This window comes from Anolis sagrei, chromosome 3, assembly GCF_037176765.1.
Source record: "Anolis sagrei isolate rAnoSag1 chromosome 3, rAnoSag1.mat, whole genome shotgun sequence".
In the NCBI taxonomy this organism is placed as follows: domain Eukaryota; kingdom Metazoa; phylum Chordata; class Lepidosauria; order Squamata; family Dactyloidae; genus Anolis; species Anolis sagrei.
This window is the reverse complement of record NC_090023.1, coordinates 87645870-87661884: the sequence shown is the minus strand read 5'-3', so window position 1 is coordinate 87661884 and position 16015 is coordinate 87645870. Positions and strand designations below refer to the sequence as shown.

General features: G+C 39.3%; 1 protein-coding gene across 1 annotated transcript in view; it reads left to right on the top strand.

Annotated features, from left to right (window-relative positions):
- The window catches only part of PHEX (phosphate regulating endopeptidase X-linked), a 140944-nt gene that overhangs the window by 114378 nt on the left and 10551 nt on the right, over positions 1-16015 (top strand). The window contains exon 16 of the mRNA XM_060770102.2: positions 9604-9658. Within this exon, the coding sequence (XP_060626085.2) occupies positions 9604-9658 (55 nt within the window). The remainder of the gene's footprint in view (positions 1-9603; positions 9659-16015) is intronic.

Sequence of the window (16015 nt, the reverse complement as noted above, 5' to 3'; positions counted from 1 at the left end):
TGTGAGAGCCGTTCAGGAGTGGAACTCTCTGCCCCGGAGTGTGGTGGAGGCTCCTTCTTTGGAAGCTTTTAAACAGAAGCTGGATGGCCATCTGTCAGGTGTGATTTGAATGCAATATTCCTGCTTCTTGGCAGGGGGTTGGACTGGATGGCCCATGAGGTCTCTTCCAACTCTTTGATTCTTTGATTCTATGATTCCAAACAGCCATATAACCCAGAATATCAAGGCAGATAATCCACAATATCTGCTTTGAACTGCATTGAGTCCACACTGCCATATAAGCCAATAAGTGTGGATTTTATACAGCTGTGTGGAAGGAGCCAAAGCAGCTTACACTTCAATACAGTTTAAATCTACAAATATATGAAATATTACAATAGAATTAAACATCATTGCTATTCTTTAAAACAGGCATGGACCAGCTTGGGCCCTCCTTGTGTTTTGGACTTCAACTCCTACAATTCCTAACAGCCAGTAGTGGGAGTGGAAGTCCAAAAAAGAATTAAAAAATCAACAACAACAACAATAGTCTTCTGAAGTAAATTGAGGGACATTGGACTTGAGTTTTGGAGTTGTGGTTTACCTACATCCAGAGAGCATTGTGAACTCAAACAATGATGGGTCTTTACCAAATTTGGCACCTGATATCCTGATATACTGAAAATGGAATACTGGCCTTTGTGTCGCCCCTTTGCCCTGCTGCTGCTACAGGTGGCAGTAGAGGGTGAGGATGAGGAGGCGGAGCTTAATCTGAGTGGAGGGAGGGAGCGGCCAAGTGCCGAAGGAAAGAAGGACGAAATGGAAAAGCCAGGAAAGGTGAAGGAAGGGAAGGGATTAAGGCAGAAAGAAGGAAGGAAAGAAGGATAGAAGGAAGGAAAGGGGAAAGAAAGCAAAAGGAGGGAAGGAAGGATGGAATGCAGGCAGGCAGGCAAGCAGATCGGAGCCTTCCCCCCCCCCTCCCAGCCCCCAGATGCCCCATCTCCATCTGTAGAACTCCCAGGTGTTCGAGGCAGGGTGTGCCATGGCTGGGGCTGCAACGCTGGCAGGCAGCGGGAGGCATGTCTCTTCTCCACACTCCTAGCCTTCAGCTGCTCTCCTCTTGCTGCCCTGCTACTGGCCTGGCTGCTGCTGCTGGTCTCCTGTCCGGGGGCAACAGGAGCAGCAAGAGGAGAGGGGCCGAAGACTAGGAGCATGGAGAAGAGAGACAGACGCGCCTCCCGCTGCCTGCCAGCCCTGCAGCCCCAGCCATGGTGCACCACGGCTCATACACCCTGGAGCTCTACAGGCGGAGATGGAGCATCCGGGGACTGGGGGGGGGGGGCAGGAAGGCCCTAATCAGTTTGCAAGCCTTCTCGCTCCCTGCATTCAGATCCAGCACTCACAGCGTCTGCGCCTCCGCCTCCCTCTTCCTTCCCAGCCCCCAAGAGGGAGAGGAGCAGCAGCCAGGCTGCTATTGGTTCAGCCGCCCCTGCCAAGGGGATCCGGCCCCCGGGCCGTAGTTTGGGGACCCCTGATCTGGAGGGATGCACAATTCCAACCCTTCTTCAAAAGTTGAGACACAAGTTGCCATTTTCCTGCCATTAAGAAAGTTTGTATTTTTACATGGCTGCCACACTTTTCTGCAGGAGATTTTTTTCTTAGCCATCCATGCATTGTTGGGTTGCTCAGATGCTGTTTATTGGTGACAAAGCACTTTTTAAAATAGTCCAAAACTTATGGTCAACAGACAGAGTAATTCTAGAATTCATGTATTCAAGGAGGCGTGCTTATTAAAAGACTGAAGCCATTATCATTTTTCTAATGACCACTGCTTTCTTTTTTATATACTGTCTATATTAGTCATTTCCCCTTTTTATTACTCTTTTATAGTACTCCTTCTTTTAGCCTATTTAAACTAATTTAAAAGTTGTTATCCACTGTTTATGTGGGTGAGAGAGATAGTGGGAGTGAGAGAGCTCTGCTAGATTAATGAAGATTGTTGTTTCAATGAAGGAGGGTAGTTGTATAAAAGGGATAATATTGGAAGTTGTTAGCTAGTTTTTACCATTCAATTTTTACTGTTTTATTGTGTGGTTCTCTTCAGACTCTTGTTTATATTTGCCATAATGTGGTTGTAAAAGGTAAATAGTGATACGTTTTGTACTTCTTACAGCTTAATCCCATGCATGTTAATTCAGAATTAAGTTCAGTATGTTCAGTTCTGTTACTGTATGTCATTGGATTAGTTAGTCAAGCTCTACTCAGGTGTTCAGTACTGGGTATTGGTTTTAAGAACCCCCCCCCCCCCACTTCTCCCCAGTTGTTCAGAACTCAATGAGAGAAATGGACAAATTGTGTCCTATGGCTGCATAAAGCCCCCATGGGTAAAACAAAATTGCATTTTTTCTTTAATAAAAGGGATTGTATTTTTTTTTCAAAATTATTGTTGCCTAAATATATCTCTAAATGCCACAAGACTACAGGAAAGTCTCAAAATGTGCCCTCATGTCCCCTCTGGGGATCTGAAGGCATTTCAAGGCAATATTTTACCCTTCAAGGTGTTCTCGTCTTCCAGACGTGCCCATCTCTGACTTGGAGTTTCATTTTGTCAGCCTAGCCTAACAAAATTATTATGATAATAAAAGAAGTGCAAAACTCTGAGCTTTCTGGAGTTGGTCTAAACAAACATGTCTTTATAATTTTCCAAGGGCATACATTATTATCTAGAATATGGTAATCATTTGAGTTGTCTGGAAAGCATCCTTTTATATGAAGATTCTTTTTTTTTAAACTCCATTAAAATCATTTATAAATTTGCAGGAATATTCTTGCTATTTTCCTACATACATTGGTTAAACCTCATTCCTTCATCTGTATTTCTTAAAAATAGCCAGTTACTGCTTGTTGAAATTATCAATTAATTCATTTCCCCCACTTCCGAATGGGCTATTGTTGATTGTATTTGATGGATTATTTTCACAAGGTATAGGACATGTTATTAAACTGGTAGACATTTAAGTCAAATTAGAATTTAATGAGTTTGATTAGCTAAGTAATCAATGAACTAATCAATCTTAAATGTGACCTTCATTAGAACATCCAGCTAATTAGACTTAAGTCAGAATTAATTTGGCAACCCTCGATAGTTAAATGACATTTGAAGACCTATTATTAGAAATGAAAGCTAGATTGCAGTTTACTAGTATGAAAGAATGTATGTTTGCATGTACATATCACAACCTAAGAAAAAGCTTCAAAGTAAATTCTGCTATAGGGAGATCTTTTTTTTAAAAAATTGCCCAGTCCCACAATATTAACAAGCACCAGGATTGTGGCGCAGCTGGCTGAGTGTCAGCTGCATTAAGATCACTCTGACCAAAAGGTCCTGAGTTCGAAGCCAGCCCAGGTTGGAGTGGATTTCCAACCAATTGTGTGTAGCCTGTTGTCGACCTTTGCAACCCAAAAGACAGTTGTATCTGTCAAGTAGGAAAATAAGGTACCACCTTAAAAAGTGTGGGGAGGCTAAATTAACTGATTTATGAGTCCATAAAGAAGACTCCAGCAAAGCATTCCAGCGGGGAAGCGGAGGTGCTTCATCAGCATCTCAGATGGACGATGAAAGCGACAGCTCCCCTGGTGGCCAGAAAAAAAGTTAAATAGCCTCTGTGTATGTCTGTATATGTTTGTATGTCAAAAATTGGCATTGAATGTTTGTCATATATGTGTACACTGTAATCCGCCCTGAGTCCCCTGTGGGGTGAGAAGGGCGGAATATAAAAGCTGCAAATAAATAAATAAATAAATCTATATGGAGCTCCCGGTGGTGCAATGGGTTAAACCCCTGTGCCGGCAGGAGCTGGCAGAAGGAGCTCATCTGTGCTCTCCCCAGGTCTTAGGTTCGAATCTGGGGAGAGCACACATGAGCTGCCTCTGCCAGCTCCAGCTCCCCATGCAGGGACATAACAGAAGCCAACCAACCTTTATAAATAGGACTTAGTGGAGTATACTGCAACACTGGTCATATCCTTTTACTGGAGACATTCAAGGATGGTTGATGGCTCTGTGTAAGGCAATTGATGCAGAGTCACTAATTAGTAAAGGAAGCAAAGGAAGAGAGGTGGGAGAGGAAGAAGGAGGAGGAGGAGGAGAGGAAGAGGAAGAGGAAAAAGAAGCAGTATATTTTAAAAAGAAGGGGAAGAGTAGGATGAATAATTTAAATGGAAAAAGGTAATGCCCTGCAATGCAGAAATCACACTTGCTGGCATGTTTTACAAGCTTGTTCTAGCTGACCTGACTTTTGCCTATGGTCGGTAATGGGAATTCTTAGAATGGCTCTTTCAGCTTTCCAGGAAATGGAGAGAGTGCAGTGAAGGAGCCTGAGGCTTCAGTCTTTTCCTGAAAGAGATATTCGGATGGATCTTAACACCCATTAAGCTGATTTGTAAGAGCGAAGGGAGCCACTGGTCTCCTCCTCACACATCGTAGCTTTTGTTGGCATGAAAGTGCTCCTTGGAATGAGTCTGGAGTGGATAGCGCTTTTCTCCCCCTCTCCAGCACTGTATAAGGCAGCTGTAAAGCAACAGCCCTGGTTATGTGCTGGTTTCCTGTTAATCCCATAGTCAGAATGGATTTGTATATTTGAGTGGGCAGCAATAAGAAAGAAGGGATTGAAGTGCTTAATTTGCATTCTGTTTAGAGCGAACCAGGAATGAACTGAACCAATCTTTTTAGTGCCTATATTGCCTCCACTTGGAAGGAAAAAGAAAAGCATAGAAAGGACTCTTATCTCCCCCGTCTGTTTGGAGGGAAAATGGGAGCTAAGGTCCTGCTGTCATAAGCATCACAATTTGCTTGTGAGAAGCCAATCATTGATTTCATAAGTACAGTCACCTACAGACCCACAGCCAAGACCCTTCACATGGAAGGTATTCATACTTGGATACGAGGGATCAGTAATCATGATGACTTAAGTACAGATATTATAACACGAGGTAACACTCCAGTCCCATAAAGGTCATCTTAGCCAGTTTATCACATCTCCCAGCCAGCATCACACTATATGCTAACCCCTCCACCATTCATATGGTTGTCTTATTCCCTTAGCTTTAGGCAACATGATTCCTCCAGCCTTTGTCACCCAGTGACCATTGTTAATGTTAACAGGATGCAAATTAAGCACTTGTCATCATCATACAAGTTTTGCTTTTCTGTTCACACACACCCTATCTGCCTATAAAGGTCTGCTCCTAGGTACTTTACTCCCTGAATCTGAGAAATTAGACTTACAAAAGGTTTATACTTCTAACTTTGTTTTCTCAATCTCTAATGTGCTACACAGTCCCTTTGCTTATATAACTATAAACAACTGGAAATTCAAGGGAACCATTGGCATGGAAAGGCAGGATGTTTAAGATACTATATATTCTTGTCTCGATCATTTTTCTTTGTATTATCCTTATTAGATTGTGATTTTGTAGGTAGAAATGGTTTCTTTAAAAAATAAATTGGACAGTTTCTAAGAAAATTTATTTACAACGAGGTGGCATCAAAACTGCCAAATTGCAACGTATAAAATCTTTAATCAAAACTTTAATTGACATTATCATTTTTTGTTTCACTACAAACATTAGCCAGTGTTAGGTTGCTTATTATCTTCACCTCGTTTCAACAGTATTTATTTATTTATTTATTCATTTATTTATTTATTAAGTAGTGCATTCATGTAATCTTTATTATAAGTGCTACAATGTGTACTTTTTGCATTGTGTTTCCCACTCACATTGCCATATACAATTCTTCCACTCTATATCTGTGAATGCCTATCTGGACAGATTTTCTGGTCTTCAATGTGCAAAATAAATTCCTCCTGGTTTTAGATACTTTATGAGTTGGTGCTCCTACGACAACCACTATTATTTCAACTATGACCCCTACTATCACGTGTGGGTACTATTTTACTATTATAATTGAGCTCCTAAATTGGCATAGTGGGTGTATGCTTTTTTGGAGGGGAAAGATGACCAAATAGGACAAAGGATTTCTGGTGTCCCCCCCCCCCCTCCGGGGGTTGAGAAGGGCAGGGTAAAAATGCTGTAAATAAATAAAATAAGTAATAAACAACATTTCACTCTGCACCATATTTGTAATCCTATTAGAAGATGGATTGTTGTAGGTTTTTCAGGCTGTATGGCCATGTTCTAGAAGCATTCTCTCCTGACGTTTTGCCTGCATCTGTGGCAGGCATCCCCAGAGGTTGTGAGGTCTATTAGAAAACATTTGTATGATGACATTGCAGAATTGTAGAGCATATCATATTAGCTGATAAGATAAATTTCACTGAAATATTTGAAAAAGCTAAACCTATGTCAGAAAGCTCTCAAAATTTAAAAAATGCTACCTAGTTATTCATATAGTTGACTTGTTCTATTGTCTAAAAGTGAACAATATTTATTTGGAAATGGTTTAGTACCATAAAGTCAAGAACTTTAGTAGGACACATGCACTATTTCAGGTGTGACATATTGATGTAGAAAATGCACATCAAAAAGAAGTCTTGATGTCCACACTGGTATACTTATTTTGTTTTCATAATATTTGGAACAAGCTTCTATGACGTGTTCCAAACAACAGTGGTCCATTAAAAGAATTTCAGAAAAATATATCTCTATTTTATGTTTTCCCTCCTCTCATACATCAGTGCCAAAACAGGTGGCAGTGGCAGCAGGGGAATGACAGCAGACAGACAACAGATGGGCAGGCCAAAGAAGTGTATTGCTTGTTGCTTCACTTGACAAGAATTACATTTTGTATATCCCTTGAAATAATGCTGTAAAGAATGTTAGGGAAGCTTGGTCTCTCACTGAGAGGATGTTTTATAAGTTCTCAGAAATACCTCCACAAGGTTTAATAGGTTAATTTCTTGCTGGTGAAGGTTTTCAGCAATCCATATGGCTCTTGAGAAGTCTGATATAGCAGCAGGATAGTACACAGTGCACAATTGTCGCTGGTACAAGAAAGTGTAGCTAATCAAACCATTGACCTAGCCATGGTTTTCTTATTGAGATACCCAGACTGGACACTCTAGCTTGTCTCTTCTCTGAAAATATGTTTTTATACTAACATTTTTTTTTGGAGGAAGATGGCAATTTTTTTTTTGGGTGGTGGTGGTGGGGGAGGCCTTGCAAGGATAGTGTCAGATGTACCGTATATACTCGAGTATAAGCTGACCCGAATATAAGCCAAGGCACCAAATTTTATCACAAAAAACTGGGAAAACGTATTGACTCGAATACAAGCCCAGGGTGGAAAATGCATCCACTATGGGTCAATTTCAAAATAAAAATAGATAGCAATAAAATTACATTAATTGAGGCATCAATAGGCTAAATGTTTCTGAATATTTACATAAAACTGTAATCTAAGATAAGACTGCCCAACTCCTATTAAACTATTATTCTAACCTCCTTCAATGTAAATGTACTTATTATTAAAATAAGAAATATAATAAAAATAATAGGGTAAAATAATGAAAATGCAATAAAAACAGTAATAATAGAGTAAAATAATAAATGTAGTAATCATAGGGTAAAATACTGTAAAAGTAATAATAATAACAATAATATTAAAATAATAAATGTAATAATAATAATTGGGTAAAATACTGTAAATGTAACAACAACAACAATAATAAATAGATTAAAATAATAAATGTAATAATAATAATAATAGGATAAATACTGTAAATGTAATAATAGAGCAAAATAATAAATAGAATAATAATAGAGCAAAATAATGTAAATATAATAATAATAGAGTAAAATAATAAATGTAATAAAATAATACTAATAACAGAGTGAAAGAATAAATAACCTTGACTCAAGTATAAGCCGACGGGAGCTTTTTCAGCCTAAAAAAGAATAAATAATCTTGACTTGAGTATAAGCCGAGGGGAGCTTTTTCAGCCTAAAAAAGGGGCTGAAAAACTAGGCTTATATTTGAGTATATACAGTACTTCCAAATGTGGGTCCTTTATAGCTGCTCTTCCTTACAAATAATTATGATAATGTTATGATAATGTTCAACATTGTTTAAAGTACAGTAAACCCCTTGTATCCCTGGAGGATATATTCTTGGACATCATATGCATATGCAAAACTATAGAAAATAGCAAATCCTATGGAAGTGAAGAACTTTTGGCCCAAGAATTTCACATAGTTGTGCTGAAGGGCCTAGAAAATGTCTAGAAATTACATATTTTGTTGGGTATTAATATATGCAGCTGTAGATACTTGTCACATGGATGTGGGAGGTATCATACTGTATGTTGATATAATATGAAGTTTGGGGCTCAAGTGTAAACATACGCAGTTTTTTTAAAAAAACAACAACCTGGGGATTTGGAAAAACTGGCAGTGGGTTCGGAGACCACAAGGGAAGCATTGTGTCTTGGGGCTGCATTCCTCATATATGTCACCTATACAAGTAAATTACAGGCTACGATAGCCTGAGGACTGAGAGACAACACAAGATGGGATTTAAAAACTTGGTGGGCTTATCTATCGGAATATATAAGCAATGATTTCATCAATCAAAGGAAAAACAAGTATATAAATAGTCATACAGAACAAGACTGGTACAGGAAATGGTCTGTTCTAATTGACAAGATAGATGGAGACGACAGATATATAGCATTTTGAACCAGGCTTTCCACATGGTTAAACTGATGTAATGACATCATTTAGAATTGCTGTTCCATGGGGGGGGGGGGGGGGGAGTGATGGGTGATACATATCTAAGGAATGTATAAAGTGTCATTTAAGGAATATTTACTTTTGGAATAATGTATACTGAAGTAAGTCTTGTACGCCAAAAGTTTGTTAATTCTTGAGATGTATCAAATAAAATTTGTAATCCAAAAAACCCCCAAAAACAAAACCTATACAAGTAATGACAATTGCCCTAGTCCTCAGATACCCTGTGCATTAAATCAAGTATGTCCTCCAAATGTTGACAATTCTTATCATCCTTTATCATTGGCTATTGCTGGATAGGGCTCATGGGTCTTATAACCTAATTGTATCCATACATTCACAGGTTGCCCAACTCTGCACAAAATCAGCTTTTCCTATTCTGTTACTTGATACACGAGACATTCAATAATATGGCGAAAACTCTTTTTAAAATGTTAGTTGCATCAGTGTCCTCAGCATCTTTAGAAGCAATCACCCTTCTCATGAGATGAGTTTTTGTAATTAGCAAGAGAGCCATGTCTGGATATGGGGGTCATCAGGAATTACCCAGCAAGTCAACCCACAGGGCTGTGGTGCTCTCGGTTTGTGATTGAATAAGCTACCTACTTTAGATCGGCTTTTTGTTTTAATTGCTGGCCATTTTGCAAAAAGAAAGCATGCTAATGCTTGTATTAAATGTGTTTTAAAATGTGGGAATCTGGCCTTAATGGTCTGGTTCATTTGCAAGGGCAAAATATGTTGCTGATTCATATACATTGTGTTAACCCATTTGATTAACTCTCTTGACCCTGAATACAGAAAGTAACAAAGGTCTGTTTCATTATACGGTAGGTCCGAATTGACTATTCGTATTTCTTTTTCTTTTGAATTATAGGATTTCCAGCTGGAGAACTTCAGAAACCATTCTTTTGGGGAACAGAATATCCTAGGTAAAAAAAATAAAATCTTACAAATGAAATGCAATATGGATATGAAAAGTGACACGTCCAATGGGACTTGTCATTGGGTCCAAAATGGCCTAGACACATGGTGAAAATGCTTCTTTTATCCCTAGTACATGTTTGTGGGTATTCTAAAGTAAAATCTAGATGCTTAGGGGAGAAGAAAGGCTATGGATATAGCACCAGGCTTCACTATCCTCATCTCAGGTGGCGCAGTGGGTTAAAGCCCTGTGCCAGCAGGACTGAAGACCGACAGGTCGCAGGTTTGAATCCGGGGAGAGGCGGATGAGCTCCCTCTATCAGCTCCAGCTCCTCATGCGGGGACATGAGAGAAGCCTCCCACAATAATGATAAAACATCAAAAATCATCCAGGCATTCCCTGGGCAACGTCCTTGCAGACGGCAAATTCTCTCACAACAGGATGCTCCTGACACGACAAAAAAAATATCTCAGGTTTAGGGTATTCGAAGTTTCCATGAGTTTTGTTTTAATGCATTTTAAAAAATCTTTGTGTTTTTTTCAGTTAAAAGTCAGTATTCAATGAACTGACTGCTGAAACTCCTATTTCCAAGGGAAAAAGTTCAAGATAGCAATATATTGTGTAGCAGTGAATATTGTTAATTGTATACATTTCCATTAACTACATAAAAGCATGTTTTCCTGCAAACATTTCCCCGCTCAATACACAGAAAATATCAAGAAGCAATATCTTGCACAACAAGACACATTTAAGGGCATTGTACAGAAAATGAACTGTGTCCTGCTTCAAAATATTGTTCCTGCTTCCAAGCTCATTTTCTATGCAGAAAAGCAGTATATATTTGCACAAAGGTATTTTCGTGCTGAGATCTTGAAGTGCTTAAAAATAGTGCAGAAGTCTTCTCACAGATAAGGGAGAACAACCACTGAAATAACGTCTTCTTGGATGCAGGATTAAAATAAACAAATATTTAAATCTTTGTCCTGTTTGCTTTGATTACAAAGGGAAGAGCAAAAGATTGTATGGATATCTGCAAGGTTCTTTCATCTCATAGTTCTTGAAACCTGATGGTTTGAAACAGTAATTCAGATATTCCAATTTTCTCATTAATCTCTTCTTCTATAATTCAGTTATCTTCCTGTCCTTCAGGCCACTTTTTTTTAACATATCCTGCAATTGTGTTTCTGTTCTTACTCATTGCATGTTTTATGCCCCCCCCCCTTCACTAGTCTGCTGGCATTTCTTTCTCTTGCAACCTTATCAGACGGGGAAGAATCAGCAGTATGCTCCACCTTAAGCAGGAAACCCACCAACTCCCATTACATGATGCAATAATACTTCCATCGAAGCTCCGTGCTTAAAAGGTAGCAAAGTGGAGCATGCCGCTGTAGCGGCAACACGGGATGCTTCCCATGTTGCCTTGGATCAATGAGGGGAAGTTGGGCGGTTGACCCTTCCCCCCATGGGAATTGCCCTGCCAGTAAGTCGGGCAACGTGTGGTGTGGGCCAGTAGGTTCAAACACATGGAGTAGAGAGAGGTCTGCATGCAAAAGTGGAAAAAGCAGAGGAAAATGAGATTTCAGCTGGGAAATGGGAGGAGAAAGAGAGAGAGAACAAATATATACATTAACAGACATTCATGAGCTGGAGGGGGGATTCTCTCAGCCTAGCCTAAAGCTAACTAATTGCTCCTTATTGAGGACTGCAGACTTGAGCAGTGTGAGGTTGATTTCTAACAAAAAGATTAGAGAGCTGGACCAAAACTAGCAAAACGAATTTTCTTAGGCAGAAAAAATGAAATGGAAAGATAAAGAATGGGTGATGCCTGGCTCAACAGCAGTCCATGTGAAAAAGATCTTGGAGTCCTTATGGACAACAAGTTGAACATGAGCCAATAGTGTGATGCAGCAGATCTAAAAGTCAATGGGTTTTTGGGCTGGATCAAAAGCAGTGTAATGTCTCAATTGAGGAAAGTGGTGCCTTTCTACTCTGCTTTGGTTAGACCTCACCTGGAATACTGTGTCCAATTCTTGACAGCACAGTTCAAAAGAGATAGTGACAGGATGGAAGGTGTCCAAAGGAGAGCTACTAAAATGATCAAAGGTCTGGAGACCATGCCCTATGAGGATATTTAGCCTGCAGAAGAGAAGGTTGAGAGGAAACCTGATAGCCATGTATGTTTAGGGGTGTCATAAGGGAGAAAACTTGTTTTCTGCTATCCCTGAAACTAGGACTAGGAGCAATGGGTGCAAATTACAGGAAAGGAGATTCCATCTGAACATTAAGAAGAATTTCCTGACCATACGAGTGTTCAACAGTGGAACTCTCTGCCTTGGAGTGTGGTGTAAGCTCCTTCCTTGGAAACTTTTAAACAGAGGCTGGATGGCCATCTGTCAGGGGTGGTTTCATTGTGCTTTTCCTTCATGGTAGGGGGCTGGACTAGATGACCCATGTGGTCTCTTCCAGTTCTATTGTTCTATGATTCTATAATTCTATGAAAGGGGAACTAGAAGTAAGGAGAGGCTGCAGCAGGCTGCTTTTGCCTAAACCTACTGGGAAGAGTAAGATTTTATTCTCTTTTCTTCTCCCCTTCTCACTGAGTTGAGTGGAGTTTGACCATTGGAGGGCATGAGACAATTTCATGCCTCCTGTTTCTTGTGCATCTGAAATGTTTGTGAATATTTCACTCATTTCCAAAAGCTTCACTTCCAGAAACACAATCATCAGGCTATTTACACAATCAAATGAGGATGATTCATGCAATTCTTCTAAAATGGCTCAGTGATAGAGGACGGAATATTAACTTTATTTTATATTCTAGACACATTGCTTTATATTATCAGAAAGTTGAACGAGCTTACTTTTAAGATTGTATTTTATATCTGATGCTAGACCGTTCTACAATACAATCTAAAATAATAAACTTGTCACAGAATGGGAATGACTCCGTTGTTGAAATGTATAATTTTAACCTCAGGGCTGTAATGGGATTTTTGCAGTGACAGGGGAGAAAAAATCAGCAGGAAGCATTTTATGACATGCAAACTGTCTTTTGTAGAAGATATAACAAAATAAAAGGCTAGGGTAGAAATTAAATCCTGCCAGTTTTAGGCATGACTCAGAAAGCAATTAGCATGTTATGGATCATTAAATTGTATGAAAGATACAATTGAATGTCAGAGTGCACTTGGACCTTCATCAAGTCTGAAGCCATTTTTACAGAAGGGCTGCAGTTGATAGGAGCCATTGCATGATGCAGTTTTTTAAGCTTAAGGGGGACATAATTGGGACATTGCCCCCCAATAAGAAATGTGCCCCACTAATGAAATATTTCCTAAATCCCCAAATGTCTAGCATTGTGAAGAGTAAGATAACATCTTCTATATGCTATGTTTGCAATTTATAAGTATCTTTAAATTCCCCCCTTCTTTGGATGATTAAATGTTCATTCGAAGTTTTAAAATACCACGCTGCTATAGATTTGGGGACTGAAGGAAAATTTCATGAAAATTTGCCCCTTCCCTACAGCTACATCCTGGGTCTCCTTCAAGGTTGTTTTTTTCCCCTGGAAATTTGGAAAAGAAATAGATAAAATAATAGCAAAACATTTTATTTGCCTCATGGGAACCAATGCAAAACAAACAAACAAACCACAGAATCATAAGAATCTGGCCATTGTACATATATATGGAATTGGTGTGAAGGAATTCAAATTATATGACAATACACAGAAGGTATACACAGTGCATATTCAACAAGAGACACTGTAGAAGAAGTCCTAAAATCTTACAGATTCATTTGAATGTTGCTTTTTTAAAAAAGTGTTTTGCTTCCATAATATCTATGATGCACATATCCTAGGAGATACACATAATCATTATGTTCAAACAAATGGGAGTGTGAAGTTATTCTAAGTCAAGCTCTAGGCAGGACTTTCAAGAAGAGCTTGGTGAAATCTGCACAGATTGCATCTTGTGATTGACAGGGCCAAGTATAAAATATAAGCGCTCAAGTTGATATTAAGTGATGATGAGAAGGTTCAAGTCATAACTCAAATACCCCTCCAGCAAGTTGGGAACTGGACAGTATTTTTCCTGATACATCTTCAATGAATCTGTCTTGGCAGAACCCATAACAGTTCCCACAAGAGAGTTCAGCCTGCCAATTTGGTCCAAGTTCAGCAACATTTCACAGAGCCCAATTACATCGGGGGTAGTTTAGCAAGGTATAAATATGCTCTGTGGCAGCCCTGTATCCAGCATGTTTATGATGAATCTGTGACCATTGTCTAAATGACCCCGAAGTGCATCAGATCTGTTGGAGCGGCTCTCATCACTTCCTCCATGTTGCCACCACCATTTCTAGCTGTCAAGTAGCTCTAGCCAAGTTCTGCACTGTCAGGAGAGCCTCTGCTGCTAACAAGAACAACAAAAACAACTTTCTTATCTGCCTCTCCTCATTGCTCAACGCGGTTTACAACATTGCCAAAACACATAAAATTTTAAAACACTCAGTAGAATACAAATATTAAAACATATTTCCATAAAATATATATTAAAATAGAATCATAGAGTTGGAATTGCATTCAAAGCACCCCCGACACATGCCATCCAGCCTCTGTTTAAAAGCTTCCAAAGAAGGCACCTTCACCACACCCGGGGGCAGAGGGTTTCACTGCTGAACAGCTGTCATAGATAGGAAGTTCTTCCTAATGTTCAGGTGGATCTCCTTTCTGTCGTTTGAAGCCATTGCTTTACATCCTAGTCTTCAGGGCAGCAGAAAACAAGTTTGCTCCCTCTTCCCTATGACTTCCCCTCACATATTTATACATAGCTATCATGTCTTCTCTCAGCCTTCTCTTCTGCAGGCTAAATATGCTGAGCTCTTTAAGCTGCTCCTCATAGGGCATGTTCTCCAGACCTTTGATCATTTTAGTCACCCTCCTCTGGCCATATTCCAGCTTGTCAACATCTCCTTTCAATTACGGTGCCCAAAATTGGACACAGCATTCCAGGTGTGGTCTGACCAAGGCAGAATAGAGGGGTAGCATGACTTCCTTGGATCTAGACACTAGACCCCTATTGATGCAGGCCAAAAATCAAATTGCTTTTTTAGCTGCCGATTCACATTGTTGGCAAATGTTCAACTTGTTATCCACAAGGACTCCAATATCTTTTTCACACATACTGCTGTCAAGCGAGGCATCCCCCATTATGTATATTTACAGAATACATAAAACAGAAATTAGAATGGAAGTTTAAAATTTGTCATTAAAACACTCTGGGTAGGTCTGATGTCAGAGCAAGGCACCTGCATGACCAGCCAGAAGTGTGTGTGTATGCTGAGTTTGTGTGTGCATGCATGCATATGTGTGATAATGACTAACTTTTCACCTCCTGCTCTGTGTGGATCCCATGCATTTTTAATAATGTTTTCTTAGTCAAGGAATTCAGAGGTGGTTTCCCAGTTCCTTCCTCTGAAATATAGCCTACAGCACTTGGTATTCACTGGTGAGCTCCCATCTAACATGATAAAAGGAGGTTTTGAAGGCATCCTGTTTACAGCTTATCTCTGGCCTTAGGACAGAAAAGTTACAACCCATCTCATACAATGCAGTTCTTCAATACCCAGAGAAGGGGAAAAGCAAATACTTCATCTCAGTTTTTTCACTTCTGGCACTTTCCCGGCTCATCCCATGGTGGAGATAGAAGCTTGATTCTTCACATCCAAACCAATGCATATTCCTTTTAACTGACTTTGCACCTCTTCCTTCTTCCTCTACTCTTTGTCCCTTGTGTGCATTTAAATAGTCAGCCTGAAGGCAGGTATTTTATCTTTTTTAGTTTTTTATTAACACTGCCTGGTTCTTGACAGAGCCCCTAGAAATAGGTAATGACAAATTTAAACAAATCTACGCATTTGATATAACCAATGTATGCTTATTGATTAGTCATATGTCCCAATATGGTATCTTTGATTATAACAATGTGTTGATTGATTTATAACTTTCCTCATCCAGGCTTAAGAGTTTACAATCCATTTTCCCTGCATTGCTTCCAAGGTGAAAACAAATGGTATAAAGTGTTTTTGAGAGTTCAATTACCCGTCACCCCCTTTATTTAAGAAAAATCATGTTTGAAAGGTGTAGTTGTTAAAATGATTTCTTTGTCATCTTGTGACAAATGTGAGGTTTATCTTCCCCTTGTTCTATGGAAGGGTTTAATTGATGACAAGAGGTTAATTGTGAACAAACCATGAAAACTGTTGATATTAATGTAACAATCAAATATGATTTGTCCATTAATACAAACACTTCAATTGAAACTGTTGATTAAAAACACACACCATGTTCAGTACTCTAGGC